Consider the following 24,096-nt stretch of genomic DNA (forward strand, 5'->3'; position numbering starts at 1 on the left):
AATCACGGCTCTACGTGTTAGTCGGTTCTGCCATAGGGTTTTTTAGGGCACTGAGTGACTGGGGTTTTTGGTGCCTGCGAGCTAGCGGGGAAGTGGATTCGGGCGAGCGAGCGAAGAAGATGGCGTGTGTGGCCGAGCAGTGAGCGGGGGGATATGGTACGCGGGAGCTACCAAGGAAGATGGCGCGGGTGGGCGAGCAGTGAGCGGGGGGAAATGCTGTGCAGCCGACGATGGGGAAGAGAGGAGGAAGAAGAAGAGAGGAGGAAGAGTGAAAGACGGGGAAGAAAGTGCATTAAATCTCAATTCTACTAGTACTAATACCAGGATATACCGTCCTTTGGAGTGTAAATACTTACGCCGATGACATGTGGGTCTACCTCAAAAGGGCCCATATGTCAGTTAATGGAGGAGAGAGGTGCGTAGTCGTATTTGCGGAAGCATGCTCCACTAGCAAACATGATGGCAGTACTGGGTAAGGCTGATTTAGTAACGCCTACATGCTGGTTCAGCTTATTAATCAAGTGTCCCATCTGCTGTAGCGTGTATTGTCACTTCACTGTGAAGACTAGTTGAATAGTTCTCTCTGACCAAGATGGGGAATAATGGATCATGAAGACTTCCTATCTACAGTATCCCTATGCTTGTACGCTCGGGCCCCTCCCAATGCTCCGCCTTGTACAGGTGCTAAGGCTGCCAAGTAGGCAAAAAGTCTGATGTGGCAAGGTAATTAAGAGGAGAGATAAGTGTGGTGACCCCAGTACTAAGCGCGAGAACCTAGACAAAAGACTTAAATGGAATAATCCCACCAATGCATGAAGAACTTTAGTTACAAAATCATTAAATAAAGGATGCTTAGCACTAACAAGTTAAGCACATGTACATGTAAGCATTGGGAGCTTTAGTTGCTAAAGTTTTTAATGTGCTTAGCACCCCATGTAAGCATCGATGCATCCTGTCCAACAAGATGAAACATTGGCCAAGGCACCCGACGCCAATAATGTAGGAGTACTAGTACTACCTCCTTTCTGGTTTATAGGGCTCAATTCAAAAATCTCATCAACCAAGGTAGATGGTGAGTGGTGGAATAATTTTTGTAGTTTGCAAAAACACTCAATTAATGCACTCGTTTTCCTCAAAAAATTATGTTTACCAATGCATTAATTTTGTGTCAAACTTTGACCATCTACTCCCTCCATCTAGGTGAGTCATCTTTGGTTGTGCACCGTGACCAAGGAGGGAAAAACAAGAGAACTTAATGTTTATTTGCTACTCCCTCCGTTCCTAAATATTGTCTTTTTGGACATTCAAATGGAATACAACATACGGATGTATGTAGTCATATTTTAGAGTGTAGATTCACTCATTTTGCTCCGTATGTAGTCACTTGTTGAAATCTCTAGAGAGACAAATACTCCATGGGAACAGAGGGAGGCTTTTACTCTGTATTTGGGAATAGAGGGAGTATCACAATATGGAGGGAACATGGGAAGCTTGAAATATGAACATGTCAATGGGAGGGAGTAAAAGCCTCATGCATGCATGCATGAATGCATGCAACGTGCAACACTCACACGTACACATGGACGCACGCAACAATCACGCACCCATGTCACACACAGCACGCGACGCAACACACACGCTCACGTTCAAGTGCTCAACCTACTCCCTACGTCCGTGAAAGACTGTACATTTAGAGATTTACACATTGACCAGGGCATAATTAACGCCCAAAAGTAGCATATTTATGTGTGCATGCGACCATTGAGAGAAGAAGATTAAATAAAGGTTGTTGCATGCTGTAATTAAGGATAGACATGTAGCCTATAGCTAGAGCACAAGTTGGTGCATTTGTCAATCAATATCGATTTTAGATTAAAGGCTAAATGCATTGGAAGTGTAGATGTACACTCTTTGTTTTTTAGCCGATGTACACTCTTTGTTGGAAGACCGAGGGAGTACACGTGCATGCACTCACATACACAGCCATGGTGGTTCGCGTGCACGGGTTTGACTCCTGTCGCGCCTGTGTAAAGTTTTGTTCAACTGATTTCTTTGCTCTGCCAACTGACAGGTGGGACCCAGAAACTAGGTGACAATTTAACCAGTCAACAAAGTGCCACGTCGACTATGTGGCCGGTCTATAGGGTGCAATACGGTGCTCCACGATGAGCTAGTGATCGTATAATCATCGCAAAACTATATATAGTGACCGTAAAGAAAGTATTGTTACATACGTTGACCGCCAGTGTATTTTTCTCGTTTCAAATTAAGCCATATTTAACCGGAAAGGACTAGTACTTGTACTGCTTTGATGTGTCCCATCAACTCGCCGAACGAGGAGAAGCTTGCTTACTACGCCTCTCCCTCGCCCACGCGCGCGGTGGCTCGCAAGACGAGGAGAGGGTTTTGACTATAGCGCCCTCTCCCTCTCCCTCTCCCTCTCCCTCTCCCTCTCCCTCTCCCTCTCCCTCGCCCTCGCGGTGGACGCGCAGCAGTTCAATCAGTGTCAGGTTGCCAGAAGCATATTGTACTATAGTATCATCATTGTTGGACCTTCCGAAGAGGCGAAGAGCCAAGTGCAAGGTTCACACGAGTATGAACTGTTGAACCTCCCGAAGAGGCAAAGAGCCAAGCGCAAGGTTTTATAGGACTTGTGGTCCTAGTAGGAGTATTACAACTATAGCGAACGATGCTACTGTATGATGCCGCCACATCACCTATATCCAAAGCTGTGCCACCTTTTTTCTCAATGAGCGTGTTGGATCCCGTGCAACAACCACACAAGTTGCACGTACACATAACACATTTACTAGTAATAAATTTTAAAGGACAAATGCCAGTATGCCACACATTCATTAGATAAATTTGTGCACAACTAGTCTACATATATTCACGTTATAGATGGGCTACATGTCCGCCTCCAGGTTCCAGTCCCAGGTGTTCTTCATGGATGGCACTATCCATAGCGGTGGGAAACGGGAATCATTGTCACAGCTTTCTAGTCCGGTTCCACACGATGGAGACTCATCCAAGCTGAAGCGGCATAAATCAGGGATAGCGTGTCCCAGCATGCCGTTCATCCGGCGGTGTGCACTGAAGACACAACCATGCTTCATGAACGGCAGGCCTTCGGTGTCGTGCACGGAAGGTGGCATCCGCTTCACAATGGGGTAGCTGTCCCCAATGAAAAGCGAGTACTCTCCAAGAGTGTTCCTCGTCACCCACGTAGCATCACGGGGGTCAAACTCGGCGACGTTCATCTGGTACACGCGGCATCTCAGATCTGGACACATGGTGACGTACACAGTCAAGGTCCATGCATAATAATATTGTGCTCAAATATGGCGGTCAGTAATACTGTGCAGCAAATAGTACTACTCCGGTATAGAGGAAGTAAAATAAACGACTTATTATATATAACCACTCTTGTCTACATGGATGAGATAGTAAGACATGAAAAAAATGGTGGCAGCTAGTGGGTTCAAGTCTTCAAGGGCCCAGCTAGCTATACGCGTCCTCCAAGGTAAAAAGTACTCCTACTAGTAAGTAGTACAACAACGAAAGAGAAGGCGAGAGGGTTAAAAAATATAATACTAAATGGAATACCTGGGTAGATGGTGACGGTCCGATCGTGGTAGATTGTGTGACCATGTTGCACATCAGTGGTACCATGGGTAACGGCTGCTAAGATAGTTGATCCCAATATGCCAAAGTCAGCTACAAGGTTCCAGGTTAGACCGAATCGCGGATGCAAATGCACATCCAGGATCGGCGATCTTATTTTCATCGGGGGATGACTGGTCCCTGCAAAATTGTGGAGTACCGTTAGGGATGCAAATGATGGTTTGTGCATTCCGCTTGTAATCTCCCGTACCGTAGGATGGCAACCAGATGAAACAAGTCCCCTGGCTTGTCACCGCGAAGATGCGTCCTAGATGGCGCACGGCGTCTTCGAACGTGTAGGGGTACAAATCTGCCGCGGCCAACAAGCGCCAGCCTCTGCCGTTACTGCCTCTTGCATTGATGGCAATCCTTATGTCGAACACCGCGATGAGATAGTAATCGTCGTAGCTGTGTCGCTTTGTCGGCGGGTCCGCAATTGCTATCTTCTTCAATCTCATGTAGGCATCATCATACGTATTCAAGCCCAGCCAGTCCGGAAGGCCGATCCCAATGGTTGAGTAGGGGTCTACGGGAACGGCTGCACTGCTGTGGATGTTGTGCAAAATGATGGTGGTATCAGGCCGGAGGTATGCAAGCCAATCTTCGTTGGCACCGACCCAGACCTATATATAAGACGGTGGGCAGTGGAGAAATTACGGGATGGAAATGGAATAACTAAGTACTACATGATCAAACTCCATGACTGACCTGCTCATCGGACAAAATCCGACTACCTCTCAATGTCGGCAACTCTAGCAGAGTCAACGTGCAACCATGGCCAGGGAGCGGTGGACTATTCGAAGGATTGTCCCATAGAAGAACCTTCTCCTCGAGGAGGCATGGAAGACCAACAAGCATGGCCTTTTCCCAAGCCTGTTTAAGCACCGTCTTGAAAAAGTTGGTGCAGGAAGCACCGAGTCTTGCGGCGGTGAGGACGTCGGAGCGGCGTGCGATTTCTCCCAGAAGATCGTCGTCCAAGGTCTCCTAGCCCCGACGAGGAGGAGAACCGCCTAACGAATCCATGGGAGCAGCAACAAACTGCCTTCTCTTCGGGGGGAGGGGAACTGGTGAGGAGGAGATAATAGCGTAGTAACCGCAGGGCCTCGTCCCTTCCAACTATAGCTCCTCGATCGTTCCTTAACGAAGGGGTGAGGCTATTATTTACTACGTACTCGTACTATAGCAGTACTAGTACTACTTTCTCTACTAGTAGTGCGATGTACTGTGCTTCTAGTATAGTGCACCAGTTTTGAACTCTTAATCTCAGGGCCAAGGAGCTACAGTTGGAAGTGGAGGGTAGTACTGTTCTCTAGAACCATCGCTGTACTATCAATGTAGGGAAAGTACACCTACGTAGTGGGTACTCTCGGTGCTCTATTCAAGCGCGTAGCTGGCCTACTCAACCGCTCCTCTCACGCACACACTAGCAGCCTGTTTATCAGCGACGGTTACTGCGGGGGCAGAACATTTGAGTTATTTGATACAGCGAGACTAGGCTTTTCGCTTCCATTTGTGGAGGTGTAATGGATCTCGTTAAACTTTGTTAGTAGTTCCTTCTTTATGAATGAGATGAGGCAAAGCTTTTGCCTCTGTTTCAAAAAAAATCATGTCAAGAGGAATTTCTTTTATAGAGCCGATAATGGAGTGAAGTCCATGCGTGCAACGCCACAAGTTACAGAGTACTAGTAGAGTATTAGCACTTTACGTACAGAGCCATATTGCACAGTTCCCAATGCCGTGCCAGGCTTTTCCGGCTCCTCGGGCTTAATTGGGAGGCGCTAGTTTAAATATGCTACTAGCTGACGAGGAAGCTGCAAGCGAGGTGTGGCTAGGGCGAGCACGCGAGCCACGAGATGATGGGAAGGAAACCCATTCACGTGGTTGGGCTATCCAGTGCACCCAGATTGTGGTGTGACATGTCCGTTCGACTTCAAAACTCAAACTACCCGTGTACAATATTGGCTCGCAACGAAGTTACTATTTAAAAAAAGGCCGCCGTGCGTTCGGCCGGGATCGAACCCACAAAACGAGGTATCCACTCCCGTGACCACTAGTAGTACTCGTTGGAGTACAACGCAACCTAGAATCGCCTTTGGTCGCTAGTAGTACATTGTTCCTTACAAGAAACCACTAATAATGCCAAGAAACTACTACCACTTGCATACGTGGCAGACTTAAGATAAGACTACCTTATCAACCATTGTACATGCCCTTACCAACCAGCCCTAGTTGTAATTTTTTTACTTCTAGTGTTCTATGGACCTAGTTGTAATTTTTTTACTTCTAGTGTTCTTTATACTGCTATTATTGATTGTGAATAGAAGATCGAAAGTTTCTCCTAAAAAATGCAGCCTATACACTTATGCGGAAACTTATATACACATACAACATATGAAATACGAGACTTGCAAGCTGAATAACTAACATATCATGAAATATGAGTGACAACATTGTAAACTTTATTATTATTGTTGTTGTACAACTATTTTTGTAACCTTGTCAGAACAGAAAAGTTTAAAAAGAACCATGGACTTTTTGTTTGGAATAGAAATCCCCTGACTTATGTTTCGACATTCACTGTTGAGTGGACGTCACCTGGCCCGTCCCCTTTCCTGTGAACAGTAGAGGGGTGAATCTCGGGCTTATTCGTCTTTCTCCCATGCTCGTCAGTGAACCGTGGGTTTCCTCTCCCTCCGCCAGCCGCTCCAACCACGGGGGCGTGAGAACAACGGATCTAAAGTTGTGGTCCTGGTGAATTTTCTAGGCATGCATAAAATAGATCTGGGATGTTTTCTGCACAAAATAAATCACATTCATAAGTTTTTGGAAAAATCGAAAAACATTACTAAATATGAACTATAAGATCTACTTTATGCATGCCAAGAAAAACTTTACAAAAAGGACGAGCATTTGCCTTTGTTATGAATTGTAGACATTATTCTGTTTGCATATGCAGGTGACAAGTCACATATCCGGAAGAGATACATGCACCTGACGGAGGAGATGCTCGAGGAGAACCCCAACATGTGCACGTTCATGGCGCCGTCGTTGAGCGCACGTCGGGCCATCGCTGTCCCCCTGGTCCCAAAGCTCGGCAAGGAGGCCGCGGAGAAGGCGATCAGGGAATGGGGGCAGCCTCTGTCCAAAATCACCCACCTCATCTTCTGCAGCACCTCCGGAGTGGACTTGCCAGGCGCCGACTTCCACCTGACAAAGATGCTCGGCCTGCGCCCGTCAGTGAAGCGTTTCATGATGTACCAGCAGGGCTGCTTCGCCGGCGGCATGGTGCTCCGTCTGGCCAAGGACCTGGCCGAGAACAACGGCGGAGCACGCGTGCTGGTGGTCTGCTCGGAGAACACGGTCATGACTTTCATGGCCCTGACGAGTCCCACCTCGACTCGCTGGTAGGCCAGGTGCTCTTCGGCGATGGCGCGGCGGCCGTGATCGTCGGGGCGGACCCCGACGAGTCCACGGAGCGGCCGCTGTTCCAGCTTGTATCGGCGAGCCAGACCATCCTGCCGGAATCGGAGGGAGCCATTGGCGGTCAGCTACTGGAGGCGGGCCTCACCTTCCACCTCCGCAAGAATGTTCCCATACTTATCTCCAAGAACATCGAGCGTGCGCTGGAGGACGCCTTCAAGCCACTGGGCATCCACGACTGGAACTCCATCTTCTGGGTGACGCACCCCGGCGGGCCGGCCATCCTCAGCATGATCGAGGCCAAAGTCAAGCTTAATAAGGAGCGGATGCGCGCCACCCGGCACGTCCTGTCTGAGTACGGCAACATGTCCAGCGCGTGTCTGTTCTTTGTCCTGGACGAGATGCGCAGACGCTCCTCCGAGGACGGACACGCCACCACCGGCGAGGGCATGGACTGGGGTGTCCTATTCGGCTTCGGCCCTGGCCTCACCGTCGAGACCATCGTCCTCCACAGCGTCCCCATCGCCTCCCTGTGAGGCCAGTAAAAGGCCTCTACGTTTTCCCCTTACCCGCAAATCCACATAATAAGAGGGCATCTGTTCCGTTGCTGAAGAGTGTTCATGATTGCCCGACGCTATTTGTTCTCAGACCTCTCTGTTGCTCACGGTTATGGTTGTGATTTAGTTTCTGAGACCTACTCAGTTTCAAAATTGTTACCTGCATGCTGGCCCCTGATGTGGCCTTTGTTTTTAGTTTCTGCTTTTTTATTTAATTTCAAAAAATGAACTATGTATTCTGTTTCATTTGCGTAACGGAGCACGGGACCGTTTCTGTGGCCTCATGTGATTCAATAATTTTATTCCTATAAAAGAACACTATTATGGCAATTTAGCACACTACAATCAAAACTGCTCACATATTAATGCCATTATGGCTAGCTTTATTGATCAAGGATTTGCATGATAAGATCAGGGAGTTCATCGAACTAATTATAGGAAAGGGAAATAAAATAATGTTTTACTAGCTCATTGCCGAGGTACGACGATCTATGGGATCAGCAAGGCCCCTTGTGGTCCGGCTGTGGGATCAACAGACACAAAGAGCAGAATCAACAGCTCACACGGTAATGCTATGCACTTCGGTTAATCAGATATTTAGTAGCCAACTACTTAGTGTTAAAGTTCAAGCTGCTAGAAATTTCTCGGGAGAACTTCCTTTTTTGTTTGAAAAAAATCTTGGGAGGACATACTCGATGATAATATGTTTGTCCAAATGTTTTAGGGATCTTCAATGCTCACATTTTGCATTGGTGGGCCATATGGTCTTGGGGAACAGGTCCGAGAGTGGGCGGATGCAACAATTAGGCTATTCTCGCTGGTTTTGAACCACCAAGTCGCTTTAATAGTTCTAATGGAGCAGCTCTACAGGTGAACAATAAGCCTATCTAGTGCAATGATGCTATTTTTACATTTGAACATACTTCCGTAATTTTCAGTGGAGCAACTTGCCAACTCTATTGTTTGTAATTTTTAGTTGGTGGCTTACCAAGCTGACTGCTTGGTTTGCCAACTCTATTGTGATGTAACATGTATAACCAACTCATCGAATGGTGTAACCCAGGTAAGATCTTGGTTGGTTTTGCAGGGCATGGACAATAATCAAAGGACAGAAGTATCATCACTAGACTTGAGTTGCAATAGCATCATCTGGTACTCTTTGCACACTCGACCTCCCAATGCTGCCACCCGATCCATTGTAGGAGAAAATTTTCATTTTTTGCTTCTTCTGCAGCTTTTTGTTAGACAGGCCTAGTATTTTTTTTCTAGTTTCCGCTTCCTTTGTTCGTTGGCCTCGTTTGTACGTTGCGTCATCCTGATGCTTTTTACTCTCTAATTAATACAAGATGGCAAGCATTTGGATGCGTGTCGGAGGAACCAATTTATGTACAGTGTGTTCCTTGATTGATGATCATCATCTTTTATAGCAGCACCATGGACACAATGTATCCCCTATTCCCCCGTGCGTCTAGCATCTCTCCTATTCCCCTGTTCGTTCACTGATTGGTGAAACAAACTAGAAAGCCATTTGATCAGGTGGTGCTGCACATTTTGAGGAACAATGCAGCTAACAACGATGCAAAGGAGTAGATTCATCGAGGAACAATTTTGATCAGCACAAGTGTTTATTTTTGCATGCATCTGCTGAGATGAAACAGCAACCGATTAATAACAAGCCAACGCACATACTTCCTGCTATCTGTTTTCTGAAGGCCTGGTTACATAACTTGCTAGTACAGATTGGGCGTGATCCACACCTCCGTAGGGCAGTCCATCAGCCGCGCAGACTCCGGCAGCACGCCGGGGAACACGCGCTCGAACGTCCTCGCCCTCGCCTTGAGGTCATAGGCCCTGGCGCCTCCCCAGTCGCCCACCCGCTCGAGCATCTCGGGGGCGTACTGCCTCATCCAAGGCGCGGAGAAGTAGAGCACGCCAGGCCTCACGCCGGGGAAGTTCTTCGCCAGTAAACACGCCGACCGGTTCAGCCCGAGGAACAGCGCGTGCTCCTGCATCGACCCCCGCTCCCCGGCATCAACGCCGTCGTCGTCATCCACCACGCGGAACGTGAACCTGATCCCGTCCGGGACCGCCGCGCGTGCCGGCTCCCACACCGCGCTGACCTGCCACAGCCCGCCGCCCGGCGCGGCCACCAGGTGCCTGGTGAGGACGGCGTCGCGCGGGCAGTATAGCAACACCGCCTTCCACGATGGCATTCCGGCGGCGTCGAGGTCCCATCGCTCCACGCCCCCCTTGTAGGTCACGGCGTAGATGCTCCCGTTGTGGTACGCGCACTCGGCGTAGATCCTTCCGCTCCCGTTGTGCCGATCTTGGCCCCAGTAGTGGTTGGAGACCAGCACCCGCCATCTGGCATCTCCGGACCTGGCGTAGGAGATCCACTCGCCGCCGTAGTGGACGACCGTGACGATGTAGTCGCCGCCGCCGCCTCTGGACGGGTTGCCGGACAGCACCGCCTTCTGGTAGAAGAAGGTTGCCAGATGATGCGCGTCGTACGTAACGTCTGGGCTGTGCCGGTACAGGGATTTGAGACGGTAACGTTCGATTTTCCCCTGGTCGTCGTGCTCGGCCTCCACCCGCGGGAAGTCGGTGACCGGCGGCAGAGGGATCGTGCGCGAGGTGAAGAAGTTGTGGAGCGAGAGGTTGCAGAGCTCGTCCACCACCACCAGCCACCCGTCGGAGGCGCCGCAGCAGGTGACGAAGGTGCCCGCCGGGAACGTGACGCTGTAGGCCTTGTCGACGTCGAGGAGATTGCGGAGCTTGCAGGTCACGGCCGAGCGGCTGCGCCCGATGGCTGGGTGGGGTTCTTGTTCCCAGGACATGAGCCATGGCGTGCCCGGGGGTGGCACGCCGCCGGCAGCCGCGGCCGAGCGCCATGACGCGCAGACGGTCGCGAAGGCGAGGGCTCCCGGGAGCTCGAGGAGCTGCACGATGCTCGTGAGGAGATCGGTTGGGAGCTCGGACCAGCACGGTGCTGCTGCCGCCGCGGCCACCATGCCGAATCTTTGCGTGACGTTGTGGTTGTAACGACGATGCAACTAACGAACCACCCAAAGAAACATATCTACTCCCTCCGTTCCAAAATAGATGACTCAACTTTATACTAACTTTAGTATAAAGTTGGATCATCTATTTTAAAACGGAGGGAGTATGTACGAGTCGGAGAGGGGGCGCAAATTTTGCTACGATTCCTTTTTTTTCACGTCGTGTCAAGCACGCTTTTGATCTAATAAATCCCAGATTTAAAATGATGTAGGATTTGAGAGGGTATGCCACTTCAATTATGTGTTTTCTCTCCTTCTGCATTTTGAGAATTCTACAAGAGACGTCAAATTTATTCGACGTGTGCCCTATGATGTGCAAATGTGTTTTGCAAGTACATGGCATCTTTTTTCCGAATGAGCCAAGACTCTATACTAATTAATCGAACATCACATTACAAGAAAACCACTGAAGCAAAATAAAAATACTATCACATCCTTGGGACTCCTCCATCCTCTCCACCACGCACATACCAATGACGCGTCAAAGTTGCCACCTGTAGAATTCCGTGCCACTGTCGGAACAATAGAATAATGTGTGATGAGTGCATTTTGCATCATGTTCTACTTAATGTTTTTGCATCGTAGATGTGGGATTTTCTGCATTTTATGGCAACACGGCTACCCTTTTTGTCCAGTTTCTCCAAAATCAAGAGATTTGGGGTATTCATTGGAAAACACTCATTTTTATAGTAAATATGTTGATTGGATGGCATAAAATCTTCCTCGCGAAGAGATGAAGATGTGAGAGGAAGTTGGGTTGCGTGCAACTTTCTAGAAGAGAAGATGGTGCACGGTACGAGCGCGACCACTACTGTTTTGTTCAGAATATCTAGTCAGCTATGGTCAAGATGTTCTGGATGTTCTAAACAGAAGATAGAGGACTGTGCAAGTTCTTCGGTGACTCTTAGTGTAGGTGTCATGTAGGCTCTAAAGGAACTATAGATTTGCAACGACCATCTCTTGTAGGGTTTGTATGTAGCGAGTGAAAGATGTTCGGTGGGTTCTTGATAGTGTAAAAACAAAGAGATAGTTGGAAATAATTGATATGATTTAGGTTTTTTTGGAGTTTGATGCATATTTGAGATACCACATCCTTGATTTCCCTTTCATTGTATCGGATACCTATGGACTCACCGTGATGTTGGATCACTAAAATACAAAAGCTAAATCCTTGGTTTGGCAAACACTTGTAGTGGAAGAAATATGGGGTCACTAACCATCTTTCTAGTTGCATCTTGGGACTTGAATGTTCATTTGTCCCTTGAGCTATGATGACATTGATCACCAAAATCGACCTAGGGATAATGATTGCAGTTTCAATCTCCGATTGATGACAACATAGATCCAAACTTCGTGCAAGTTTTTAAATAAGTGTACCAAGCTTTGGAAGACATACGACATATAACCCCCCCCCCCCCCAAATGGGCACACTTACTTTTGGGTTACTTTTCAACCAGGTTATATTTCCCCAATTGGGTTTGCCAGGTTGCATGTCCATTCCGTTCTTCCATCAATTCGGGCTAGAGCTTCTTAAATGTGGGGGTAAATTAGATATTAGGAACTAAAGGTTTTACATCTAGAAATTAGATATTTCACTTTCAGAAATGGAAGGGTTCGGGAACTAGATATTTCACTTTCAGATTCAGAAATCGCACGGTTCAGAAATTAGCGGGCCCACTTCCGAAAATTAAAGGTTTCAAAAACTAGAGGTTTCAGATTAAGGACCTCTTTGATTAGTAGGATTTTAAAAACGTCGGAATAGAAAAAGTATAGGGTTGAAGCGGCATGCCGACTTGAATCCTATAGAATTAGCAATGAGTGTTTGATGCCACGGGAAAAACAAAAAAATTGTAAAAAGAGATGGAGTGGATGTTAGAATTCCTATGAAATGTTGTACAAAAGATTCCATAGAAAGAATGAATTTCTATGGGATCCAAAGGACTAACATAGAAAAAAAATCCTAGATTTCAATACTTAAGAAATCTTATAAAATTCAATCAAAGGTTTTTCAAAAGTACTTCCTCTGTAAACTAATATAAGAACGTTTAGATCGAGAAAAGTAATTCTCCCATGCACGGGAGGTCCCGTGCATGTGAGATTCGTTGATTTTGGTTGAAGATCCGATGCCATGCATTGATAGTTTAATATTCCTGGTAGTTGGTTACTTCTTTGTCTGACCACATGAAAGCACACTGTTCCGGCTAGACTCCACCATCCCATATGTTTTCATTTTATTTCCAAGTTAAATCTATTTTATTTTTAAACCAAAAGTATAATTTATTTCCCGTTTGCATATTTGTGTTTATGACGATGATAACTTTAAAATGAGACCAGTTTTGAATATATTTCAACAAGCTTAAAAATTCAAGCTTTGAAACATGGTGAAACAGAGTGAAACATTGTAAAATCAATAAGAATCAGTTTGATACACATTGGCGAAATAGAATGACACATATTGTTTTTTTGCATGGAATTAAAAAAATAGTGCTAAACAAGTTTGAAGGTTAGTTGTCTAAAAATTAATTTCTAAAAATATGTTCAATATTAGTCTTGTTTTAAAAATCCCGTTAGAAAAAATACAATTGTGCAAACAGAATGTAAATCAAACTTTTACTTCAACATACACTAGCATCTATTTATTTGAATGAACCTTAGTGAATAAAGAAAATACTATAGATCATGTTAGTGGTCCCACATAACAATGAATGAGATGGTGGATGCATGCACGGGAGGCCCCGTGCATGGTAGAAAATCCTCTCTCCGTTTAGATAACTACTTTAGTGTTGTAAACACTCTTATATTAGTTTACGGAGGGAGTAATTCACAAGTTTTCAGCCAACAAGTACACAATAAGTTTCCTCTAGGGTTTCCCTAGGGTCTACCCATCCTCTGACGGCGCCGCCGGAGTCCACATAGTTTCTACGTCGATCTCATCGGAACTCGATCGCGGGCAGAACAACAGACGCCCGCGCCACGCTGACACGCGTTTGCATGGAGGAACACGAAGGCCATAAGGAGACGGGGGAACTGAAGGAAGCGAAAGAGAAGATGCAGGCGGGAGTAGAGAGGCAGGAAGGAGATGGATCGGGGAGCTACCAGGCGGCAACCTTGGGGGTTGAAACTTCGGCGGCGGCGCCGTAGGGCTTGCAGGAGGGCGATCTAGAGGTTGATGATGAGGAGGACTGGGTTCACCGCGGATCGGGGCCAACCCTGGAAGATGCTTTTGATGGTATGAATTTGCATGGAGAAGAGGAAGAAGACCTAGATTTTTCAGGTGAGGTTGAGGATCTGATCAGGGAGGTTCGGTGGCTCGCGCTTTTTAGGGTTCATACCATGAGGCCCTTTAGCCATGCGGCTCTCTTGAATTCTATGAGGAACGCATGGGCTTGTGCGCAAGGCGTAACTTTCAACATTAAGGGGCCAAACCTATTTTTGGCTCAGGTTCATTGTTTGGGTGACTGGAAGCGTGTGATGGACGGGGGGCCGTGGCAATTCAGAAGAGATCCGGTGATCCTGGTGGAGTATGATGGATTTACAAACGTGGACGAGTATGCCCTAGACATGTATCCATTATGGGCGAGAGTTAAAGGGTTACCGGATGGTTTAATGAGGAAGAAGGAGTTAGCAGAGAAGGTGGCGAAGAAAGTAGGCAATCCACCGTTCACGGTTATCGTTAATGAGGGTAGGATAAATCCCTCGAATCATCTACGAGTCAAAGTGTTTGTTAATGTCAATCAGCCTCTGGTTAGGTTTGTCCCAATCACGCTCAAAGAGAGGAAGAAGTACCCGGTCGGCTATGAAAAACTGCCGGACTTCTGCTTCTATTGCGGCTGTATGGGCCATGTGCTTGAGGAGTGCGGGGATGGTACTCATGATTTGGCCTCCTGTGAGTGGGGTGATTGGCTACATTGGGCAAATGAACCGGCTAGAGGTGGTGCTAGAGGTGGAAGGGGAGGTGGTGGTGGAAGAACAGGCGTTGGGAGAGGGGGTGGTCCCTTTAATGGCCCTCCCAGAGGGGGAAGAAGTGGAGATGGAGGTAGAGGGGTCAGAGGGGGAGAAGCAGGAGTTGTAGGTGGAGGAGCAGGAGTTGTGGGAGGGAGCATGGCAGGTGAGGGGAACCTTGGTTCAGTTGACATGGACATATCAGTTGGGAATCAATTGTTGCCGGGAGAGGATGGCAGGGGAGCCCGCAAGAGGTTAGTTAGTGAAGATGGCACCATCACAGTGAGGGGTCAACCGGTGCCAAATCTGGTCGGGAAGGTCAATAATACAGTTCTTATGATTGAGAGTGGAGGAGAAACAGTGGAGATAGTGGTACCGGGCCCTTCAAATAGTACTCCGGGGAAACACCCTATCGTCAAGAGGAGGAAGCAAGGAGTAGGGGAGGAAGAGGGTGAAGATCAAATGACAAATGTGGCGGCCTCCGGCTGGGAGGACCGCCGAGCCCAATGAATCTCCTAAGTTGGAACTGCCGGGGAGGGGGGAATACCCGGACAGTTCGAGAGCTGGCGACTCTTTGTCAGTCGCATTCCCCCACTTTGGTGTTTTTGTGTGAAACAAGGCAGAAGGCGGACAAGTTGAAAAGAATCCGAGCGAGGTTGGGTTTGAAGGGTTTTTGCGGCGTGGATAGTAATGGTATGAGCGGTGGTCTGGCTCTATATTGGCATGAATCTTATGACGTCCAGATTCTAGACAAGAAGGAAAGATACATTGATGCCTTGGTGCGAATTCATCCGGATGCTGAGCAATGGAGAGTAACTTGCGTGTATGGAGAACCCAGAGTGGAAAATAGACCGGCAATGTGGTCGGCGTTACAAAACCTGAAAACTGTCATTGACCGGCCATGGTTAGTTGTCGGTGATTTTAACGAGGCTATGTGGAACTTTGAGCACATGTCTGCCACGCCAAGACCCGAAGCACAAATGGTGGCCTTCAAAGACGTGTTGGAGGTGTGTGAGTTGGTTGATCTAGGCTTTATTGGAGTTCCATTCACATATGACAATAAACGTAGTGGTGCAAGTAATGTCAAAGTCCGGTTGGACAGAGCGGTGGCATCCAATGATTGGAGGAATTTGTTCGCGTACTCGTCGGTTGTTCATATCCCTTCTCCTTGCTCGGATCATATAGCCATTTTGGTAAAGGGGTCAGCTGACCCGGGTCCGATAGGGAAGAGCAACAGAAGATATGAGCTTTTTTGGGAACGGGACCCTATGTTGCTGGACATAATAAAGGAAGCATGGGAGGCTGTAGGCGGCGTTCAGAACCTGGCTCAGTTGCGCGATGCACTATCCAAGACCATGAGCTCATTGGGATTATGGAGTAAAAAATTTGGTAACATCAGGAGAGAGTTAGCAAAGTCTCGGACTCAGTTAGAGGAACTGATGAACATGAACGCAGACAGAGCAGAGATCAGGGTTGTAACAGACAAGATGAACGAACTCCTTTACCAGGAGGAAATGTTATGGCTACAACGGTCAAGAATAACATGGTTGAAAGAAGGCGATAGGAATACCAAATATTTCCAAAGCAAGGCAGTGTGGAGAGCGAGGAAGAATAAAATTCGGGAGCTTACTCATAGCATTGGGGTGGTGCATACAGATAGTGTGGTGATGGGGGAGATGGCGAATGAGTATTTCCAAAATATATTTATGGCTGATCCAACCATAAACCCGTCTCCAATACTGGACCATGTGGAGGTCAAAGTAACTGAGGATGATAATGCCAGGCTGGTTGCTCCTTTTTCTGCTAAGGAGATATCAGATGCTCTTTTCCAAATTGGCCCTTTGAAGGCCCCGGGACTGGATGGTTTTCCGGCTCGTTTTTTCCAGAGAAATTGGAGTACACTCAAGGATGATGTTATTGCTTCGGTTAAGGATTTCTTTCAGACAGGCATTATGCCAGAAGGGGTAAACTCAACTTCTATTGTTCTTATCCCTAAAATTGCTAATCCATCAAAGTTGTCTGATTACAGGCCTATCAGCTTATGTAATGTTATTTATAAGGTCATCTCTGAGTGTTTGGTTAACCGGTTGAGGCCTTTATTGGATGACCTTATTTCTCCGGAACAAAGTGCTTTCATCCCAGGAAGGATGATTACAGATAATGCCTTGATAGCCTTTGAGTGTATTCATTACATCAAGCAAGAAAAGGACCCCACAAAAAGCTTCTGTGCTTATAAACTAGATTTGTCAAAAGCATATGATCGAGTGGATTGGGTCTACTTGAGGCAGGTGATGCAAAAGTTGGGTTTTCTCTCACCGATGGATTGATTGGGTAATGACGTGTGTTACATCGGTGAGGTATTCAATCAAGTTCAATGGAACCCTCTTGGATTCATTTGCACCGTCGTGTGGCCTTCGGCAAGGCGTCCCACTCTCACCATTTTTATTTCTGTTTGTGGCGGATGGACTTTCAACTATTTTGAAAAATAAGGTGACTAGGGGAGAGCTCTCACCGGTGAAAGTGTGTAGAAGAGCCCCGGGTATTTCCCACCTTTTGTTCGCTGACGATACGTTGCTGTTTTTGAGGCTTCTAGGAGGCAAGCAGAGTGTCTGAGGGCAACACTACAAGAGTATGGTGCAGCTACTGGGCAAAAGCTAAACTATGATAAATGCTCAATATTTTTTGGTAATTCATGCCCAACCACAAGCCAAGAGCAGGTCCGAAATGCCCTGCAGGTCACTACTGCAGCTTTTGATGAAAGGTATCTTGGCCTCTCGACCCCAGATGGCCGAATGTCCAAAGGCAAATTTCAGAACCTTCAAGCCAGCCTAACAAAACGTCTGATGCAATGGGGGATGGCCTATTGGCTCAGCCAGGTAGAGAGGTGTTGATTAAATCAGTGGCCCAAGCATTACCTACTTATATTCTGGGTGTATTCAAACTTTCGTTTTCGGTGTGTGATGATTTGACGAGAATGGTGCGGAATTTTTATTGGGGATCCGCAGAAGGGAAGCGGAAGGTTCATTGGAAAAAATGGGACTATCTTCTCCAACCAAAAGACAGGGGAGGTGTGGGCTTTCGAGACTTCGGTTATTTAACCAAGCATTGCTAGCTCGGCAGGCTTGGCGGCTTTTGTCCAATCCGGATAGTCTATGTGCCCAGGTTCTTAAGGCAAAGTACTATCCATATGGCAATCTAGAGGATACGGTCTTCACAGGGAACGCATCGTCGTCGTGGCAAGCTATTAGTCATGGCCTTGACCTGTTGAAGAGAGGATTGATTTGGAGGGTGGGAAACGGGAGAAATATCAGAGTGTGGAGGGACAACTGGATTCCCAGGCCGTTCTGCTTCAAGCCGGTCTCGGTGCAGGGCAGATGCCGAATTCGCTTCGTGTCAGATTTGCTTAATGCAAATGAGTCTTGGAAAGTGGAGCTATTACAACAGTATTTTCTGCCGGCTGATGTGATTGAGATTTTGAAGATTCGAGCTTCACCAAGGTTGGATGAGGATGTGATCGCATGGGCCCCTGGGAGACATGGAGTTTTTTCTGTAAAGTCGGCATATCAGTTTGCGTTTCAGGAATTGTACGGAGTGAGCACAGCCTCGTCCAGTAACTCGGCTTCAGGAGGAAGGAGTTGTTGGAAGCTTATTTGGAACAGTGCAATTCCTCCAACAATCCGTAACTTTGCATGGCGTCTGGCGACGGACGCTCTTCCTACGTGGAAGAACAAGAACAAAAGAGGGCTTGAGCTTGTGAGCGGCTGTCCGATTTGCGGTACAGAGATTGAGGACAATTTCCACCCTTTTCTGAGATGTCAGCGGGGGAGGGATCTGTATAAGGAGATGGCGAAGGTATGGAGGTTGCCGGTGATCGAATCCTTTGTGCCCAATGGGAGGGAATGGCTTCTCCATGCGCTGGATTCCCTATGTGAGCTTGATCGGTGCAAGGTTTTGCTCATTTTCTGGAGAAGTTGGTATGTGCGGAATGAAATCATACATCATAAACCGGCCCCGGACATGGATGTATCCGTGAATTTCCTGAGAAGATATTTGGATGAATTAGTGGGGATCAAAATGAACCATGGTATGGATATGGCTAAAGGTAAGGGATACCCGACTTTTGATCACACTAGAGAAGTGAGGGAGATTCAGAGTGCTGGCCCAGTGTGTAAGTGGCAACCCCCCGCCAAGGGCTGGGTAAAACTAAACACGGACGGGTCCTTTGTTGATAGTGATCTTGCGGGCACTGGTATGATTCTCCGAAACTCTAGTGGAGGGATTATTTTTTCGGCATGCAGATCGCTATTTTCTTGCAGAGATGTGGTTGAAGCGGAACTAGGTGCAATCATGGAAGGTTTATCGTTGGCTATACAACGCTCCGATTTGCCTATTGTTATCGAATCGGATTCTAGCTTGGCAGTGTCTATGGTATCCTCTGGCGAAGTTGATCGTTCAATTTATGCTGCTTTGGTTAATGAAATAAGACTGCTGATGCGTCTTAGACAAACTTGTGTTACTCATATTATGAGAGTCCCGAATAAAGCTAGTGATAGTTTGGCTAGGTTTGCTCGATTTGAGGGGCGAACTATGACTTGGCTGGGATCTCGGCCAGAGGAGGTCTTGGGTATATCCTTGATGATTGTAAAGACATTGATATTTGAGTAATACAAGTGTTCTCGCAAAAAAAAAAGGTTTTCAGCCAACGCACACACGTCCTGCTATCTGCTTCCGAAGGACATGGTTATCGCCGGCATCTACTAGTACAGATTGGGCGTGACCCACACCTCCGTAGGACAGTCCATCAGCCGTGCAGACTCCGGCAGCACGCCGGGGAACACGCGCTCGAACGTCCTCGTCCTCGTCTTGCTGAGGACGCCGTAGGCCCTCGCGCCACCCCAGTCACCCACCCGCTCGAGCAAGGCTGGAGAGTACTGCCGCATCCAGTGGCGGAGCCAGGATTGGCCGACGCCCCAGGCGAGAAACTAAGGGCTAAAAACTTCCCACAAAAAACACTAGTTTCAAGGCATACAAAAGTCAATCTATGTTGCATAACGAATAAGAACCCAAACATACTATTCAAAGGCAGTATTTGTTCCATGATGGGTCAACTAATAAAGCAAGACAAATCAAAAAGACAATATGTATTATAGATGATACAAAAGATTGATACCAAATCAAAGGATCGATTAATCTGCGCCTCCCATGACTACATCTTCAATAGCAGAAGGAGCTAAACCTTCAAAGATACATTTCGAAATGCATATCAGTGCATAATAGTGGCATCAAGCAACAACAGGTCATGATTTGGTTGGCAACTTGGCATGAGCAATGTACTGTTTGCTTGACATTACTCGTATTAATCTGAACACCTAAATGCAGCAATAAGATATCTGAATGGCTGCTTCATTCCTTCTTACGCTGCGCTAGCTTTAGAATTTACTTTTGCACATTAATACTAGTACTGTAAGGCTGATGCTTGAATTCTTTTCAAATGTGCAACATCATTTTAAAGCATCAGTTGTATGATATCAATGAAACTACTTCCATAATTGGAGACAAAAACCTATGAGCCCAAGTTATAAACAAAGTACCGGACTAACCTAGAAGGGGATTTGGACGCCGGACAGGGCAGCAGCCCGCAGCGGCGCAACCTGCTGCCGCAGAAGAGGATCGAATTGCGGGGAGTGTGGGGGGGGGGGGGGGGGATGGAGCTGGCCGGCCGGGTAGGCACGGGACGCAGCCACAGAGCCACACCTCGTTCGTCCAAGTCGGGGAAAGGGGCGTCGGGTAGGCAGGCAGGCAACGAACAAAGGAGATGGGCCTGCCTTACGCCCCAGGCCGCCTTCGTCCTAGTCTACAGGAGATGGGCCTCACGCCCCAGGCAGCCGCCCTATGGACGCATCCATGGCGCGGAGAAGTAGCGCACACCGGGCCTCACGCCGGGGAAGCTCCCAGTGCCGGTGGGCAGCCACGCCGGCCGGTTCATCCCGAGGAACAGCGCGTGCGCCTGCACCGACTCCCGCTCCCCCTCGGCCCTGGCGTCATCGTCATCCTCATCGACCACGCGGAACGTGAACCTGACGGCGTCCGGGTACTCCGCGCGCCCGGGCTCCCACACCGCGCTCACCATCCACAGCCGGCCACCGCCCGGCGAGACCACGAGGTGCCTGCTGAGGACGGCGTCGCGCAGCCGTCGGTCTTGCACAACCTCCTCCTGCTTCTCCGACGGTGTCCCGGCGCCGGCGTCGTCGAGGGGCCATCGCTCGACGATCCCCTGGTACGTCACGGCGTAGACGCTCCCCTTGTGGTACGCGCAGTCGGCGTAGGCGTCCGGGTGGCCGTGGACCCAAAATCTGTTGGCGACCAGCACCCGCCACCGGGTGTCTCCCGCCCTGACGTGGGAGATCCACCTGCCGCCGAAGTGGACGACCGTGACGGCGTAGTCGCCGCCTCCGGACGGGTCGCCGGACAGCTCCGCCTTCCAGTAGAAATACGTGGCCAGATGGTACGCGTCGTACTGCTGTGCGTCGATGTACTGGCCCGAGCTCCTGCTGAGTCGGTAAGCCTTGATTTTCCCCTGGTCGTCGGGCACGACGGCGGTCACGCAGGGGAAGTCGGTGACCGGCGGCAGAGGGATGGTCTGCGAGGTGAAGGGGTTGTGGAGCGAGAGGTTGCAGAGCTCGTCCACCACCACCAGCCACCCGTTGGAGGCGCCGCAGCAGGTGACGAAGGTGCCCGCCGGGAACGTGAGGCTGTGAACCCTGTCGACGTCGAGGAGGTTGCGGAGCTTGCAGGTCACGGCGGAGCGGCTGCGCCCGCCGGCCGGGTGGGGGTCTGGTTCCCAGGACATGAGCCATGGCGTGCGCGGATGTGGGATGTCGCCGGAGGCCGCGCGCCACGACGTGCAGACGCACGCGAAGGCGAGCGCTCCCGGGAGCTCCAGGAATTGCACGATGCTCGCGAGGAGATCGGTCGGGAGGTCCGACCAGCAGGGGGTTGTGCACGATCTTGCTGCTGCCATGGTGAATTTTTAGGTCTATCACGTTGCGCTTGTGACCCAGCGTGCTATTTATGTGCAACGATGCAATTAACGAACGACCAAATACATCGGCCTACGAAATCCGTTGCGAAAACAGATAGGCAATCCGATTTTGCGCGAGGCGGCTGACGACACCAACCCAAAAACCCCTCGATGGGAAGGGAGAAAAACAACCAAAAGGCGGCCGATCTCTGCCGGTCCGCCCCCTAGAGGTGGGGGTTAGCGTAATTTACGAAGAGGCGATTTCCTGGCGATCCCGATCTCGCTGGGAACCCTGTTCTCGGTAGGAAGATTGCAACGCCGCCTCTGCCGATCTTGCATCCAAGGATCCACCATCGGGGCAGATCGCGCCACCACATCATCACGACCACCCCAGCCACCATAAGCCTTCTGCGAGCTAGGGATCGCAGTCGTACACCACGGTCAGTCCCTAGGGTTTTGAGTCAGGTTCGTCAAGGCAGGAGTAAGGAGCGATGGAGGATGTGGAAGGGCTGATGAGAGGCCTGAAATTGTCAGCGGCGGAGAGAAGGGGGCTCAAGATTGGGGAAGCGGAGAAGGGGAAGGCTTGCGAGTGGGCACCGGAGGATCCTCAAGCGGTTGGAAAACTGTTCTCGGAGAAGCCGGCGCATGCTGGTGTGGTAGGTCAAACGTTGGGACGAATCTGGTGCCCGATCAAAGGGCTAGATTGCAAGGAGTTGGAGACGAATGTCTTTTTGTTCACGTTCCGACAGGCGTCTGGATGGAGGAGAGCTTTGGAGGAGGGGCCATGGTGGTTTGACAAGGAGCTCCTGGTAATGGAGGAATTTGACCCAGACAAAACGGTGGATGAATATGAATTCAAGCTCATTCCTATGTGGCTCCGTGTCTTTGGCCTTCCTCTTGGTCAAATGAATAGAGCCACGGGAGAGCGGGTCGGGGCAGAATTTCATGAGCTGGTAGACGTGGATGTCGGTCCTGATGGGAAGGCTATAGGAAAATATCTTAGGTTGAAGGTCAAATTGAATATCAAGGAACCTCTAATGAGGGGATTTGTGCTGGACAGGGATAAGAGGGAGGGGGAGAAGGCAGGGGAGGTTGCGATGGAAGGGGAAGAGGAGTGTCAGAAGACGAAGAAGAAGAAGGGCTTACTATGGTGCCGGTTCGAATATGAATATATGCCGGATTTTTGCTATACCTGTGGTGTGATCGGGCACGGGGAGAAGGAATGCACGATGAAGCCTCCAAAAGGAGAAGCGCCGCAATATGGGCCATGGCTGAGGGTGGAGGAGAACAAGAAGAGGACAGAGGTAGTCGCGTACGGGAGAGGTCAGGGCAGCAGAAGCTATGGTGGGAGTGAAGGTAGCCATGAGAGGAGGAGGCAGTATGGATGGGGGAAGGGATCAAGAGGCTCAGATAGTAATGCTGCATCCTGGAGGAAGGAAGATACAACATCAAAAGATAGTGGTCAGGATACAAAGGGTGAGGAGAAGGAGGTGACAAGCCCACTGAAGATTGCTGCTAACGTGGGAGAGCCAGCAGGAAGCAAAGCTACAAAAAGCATTCAGTTTACGGAGGCCCGAGTCGAACTGCAAGCCTCGGAACAGAATAAGATGGCCATCGATCAAGCTCGGGTGGTTAATACTCCGGGTGGGGAGACTCAAGTGACACCAGCTAAAGAAGGAGAGGGTGCGGTGACGGAGAATGCAGTGGGAGGAGATGCAATGAAGGCAGGAGGAGAGGTGGCGGAGGGCAGCGGGATGAAGGGCAAGGGTGGTAGATTCAAACGGAAGAACCGACCGGAGAAGCAGGGATCGCAGGAGAGTCTGGAGGTGAAGCTGGGAAAGAGAGGAGTGGGGGAGATGGATGTTGATGAGGAGGTGAGTGCCAAGAGGGGGTGTGGGGAGGGGATCGAGGGCCAGATGGTTGCTCAGAACACGAAGGGAGGACAGAGTGTGCCAGCAAGTGCACAAAATGCTACAGATATATCGGCCGGGCTGCCGGAGCAGCCCCGCCGGGCGCAATGAAAATCATCAGCTGGAACTGCCGGGGACTCGGGAATGGCCCGGCAATTCGCTCTCTTCTCGAATTGGGGAGAGTGGAGGATCCTGATGTTTTGTTCCTTTGTGAAACACGGATGGAGGAGAAGCAGCTGGGGAGGTTTAGGTGGTTGTTGGGGCTCGCCAACATGGTAGCGTGGAAGGACGAAAGTAGCGGTAGGGGAGTGGCATTGTTTTGGCAGAAGGAGTTGAATGTTTCTCTCAGATCATACGGTAGGAGGCATGTGGATGTGGATATCACAAGGGAGGATGGGCTGGTGTGGCGCCTCACGGGGGTTTATGGAGAATCGGTCGAGGAGAGAAAGAAGGAGACGTGGAAGATGATGCGCATTCTGAAACAGCAACACCAAGGTGGACGCCCGTGGCTGTGCCTTGGCGAT

At 49.1% G+C, this 24,096-nt stretch overlaps 2 protein-coding genes and 1 pseudogene across 2 annotated transcripts; 1 reads left to right on the forward strand and 2 right to left on the reverse strand.

Moving 5' to 3' along the window:
* Positions 1–402: 402 nt before the first annotated feature.
* LOC109781361 (chalcone synthase 2-like) lies at positions 403–7,826 on the forward strand (annotated as a pseudogene).
* Positions 7,827–9,370: 1,544 nt separating this feature from the next.
* On the reverse strand, positions 9,371–10,651 carry LOC109781360 (probable F-box protein At4g22165). The gene has a single exon (XM_020339968.1). It carries the CDS (start codon positions 10,649–10,651, stop codon positions 9,371–9,373), a length of 1,281 nt encoding a protein of 426 aa, XP_020195557.1.
* Positions 10,652–20,531: 9,880 nt separating this feature from the next.
* Positions 20,532–21,662, reverse strand: LOC109781359 (putative F-box protein At4g22170). The gene has a single exon (XM_020339967.1). The coding sequence runs from the start codon at positions 21,660–21,662 to the stop codon at positions 20,532–20,534; it is 1,131 nt and encodes a 376-aa protein (XP_020195556.1).
* Between the last annotated feature and the right edge of the window lie 2,434 nt (positions 21,663–24,096).

Source organism: Aegilops tauschii, chromosome 2, assembly GCF_002575655.3.
Source record: "Aegilops tauschii subsp. strangulata cultivar AL8/78 chromosome 2, Aet v6.0, whole genome shotgun sequence".
Classification (NCBI taxonomy): domain Eukaryota; kingdom Viridiplantae; phylum Streptophyta; class Magnoliopsida; order Poales; family Poaceae; genus Aegilops; species Aegilops tauschii.

Excerpts from the sequence above, each read along its gene's own strand:
- LOC109781360 (XM_020339968.1), bottom strand. The coding sequence starts at position 10,651 with ATGGTGGCCGCGGCGGCAGCAGCACCGTGCTGGTCCGAGCTCCCAACC.
- LOC109781359 (XM_020339967.1), bottom strand. The coding sequence starts at position 21,662 with ATGGCAGCAGCAAGATCGTGCACAACCCCCTGCTGGTCGGACCTCCCG.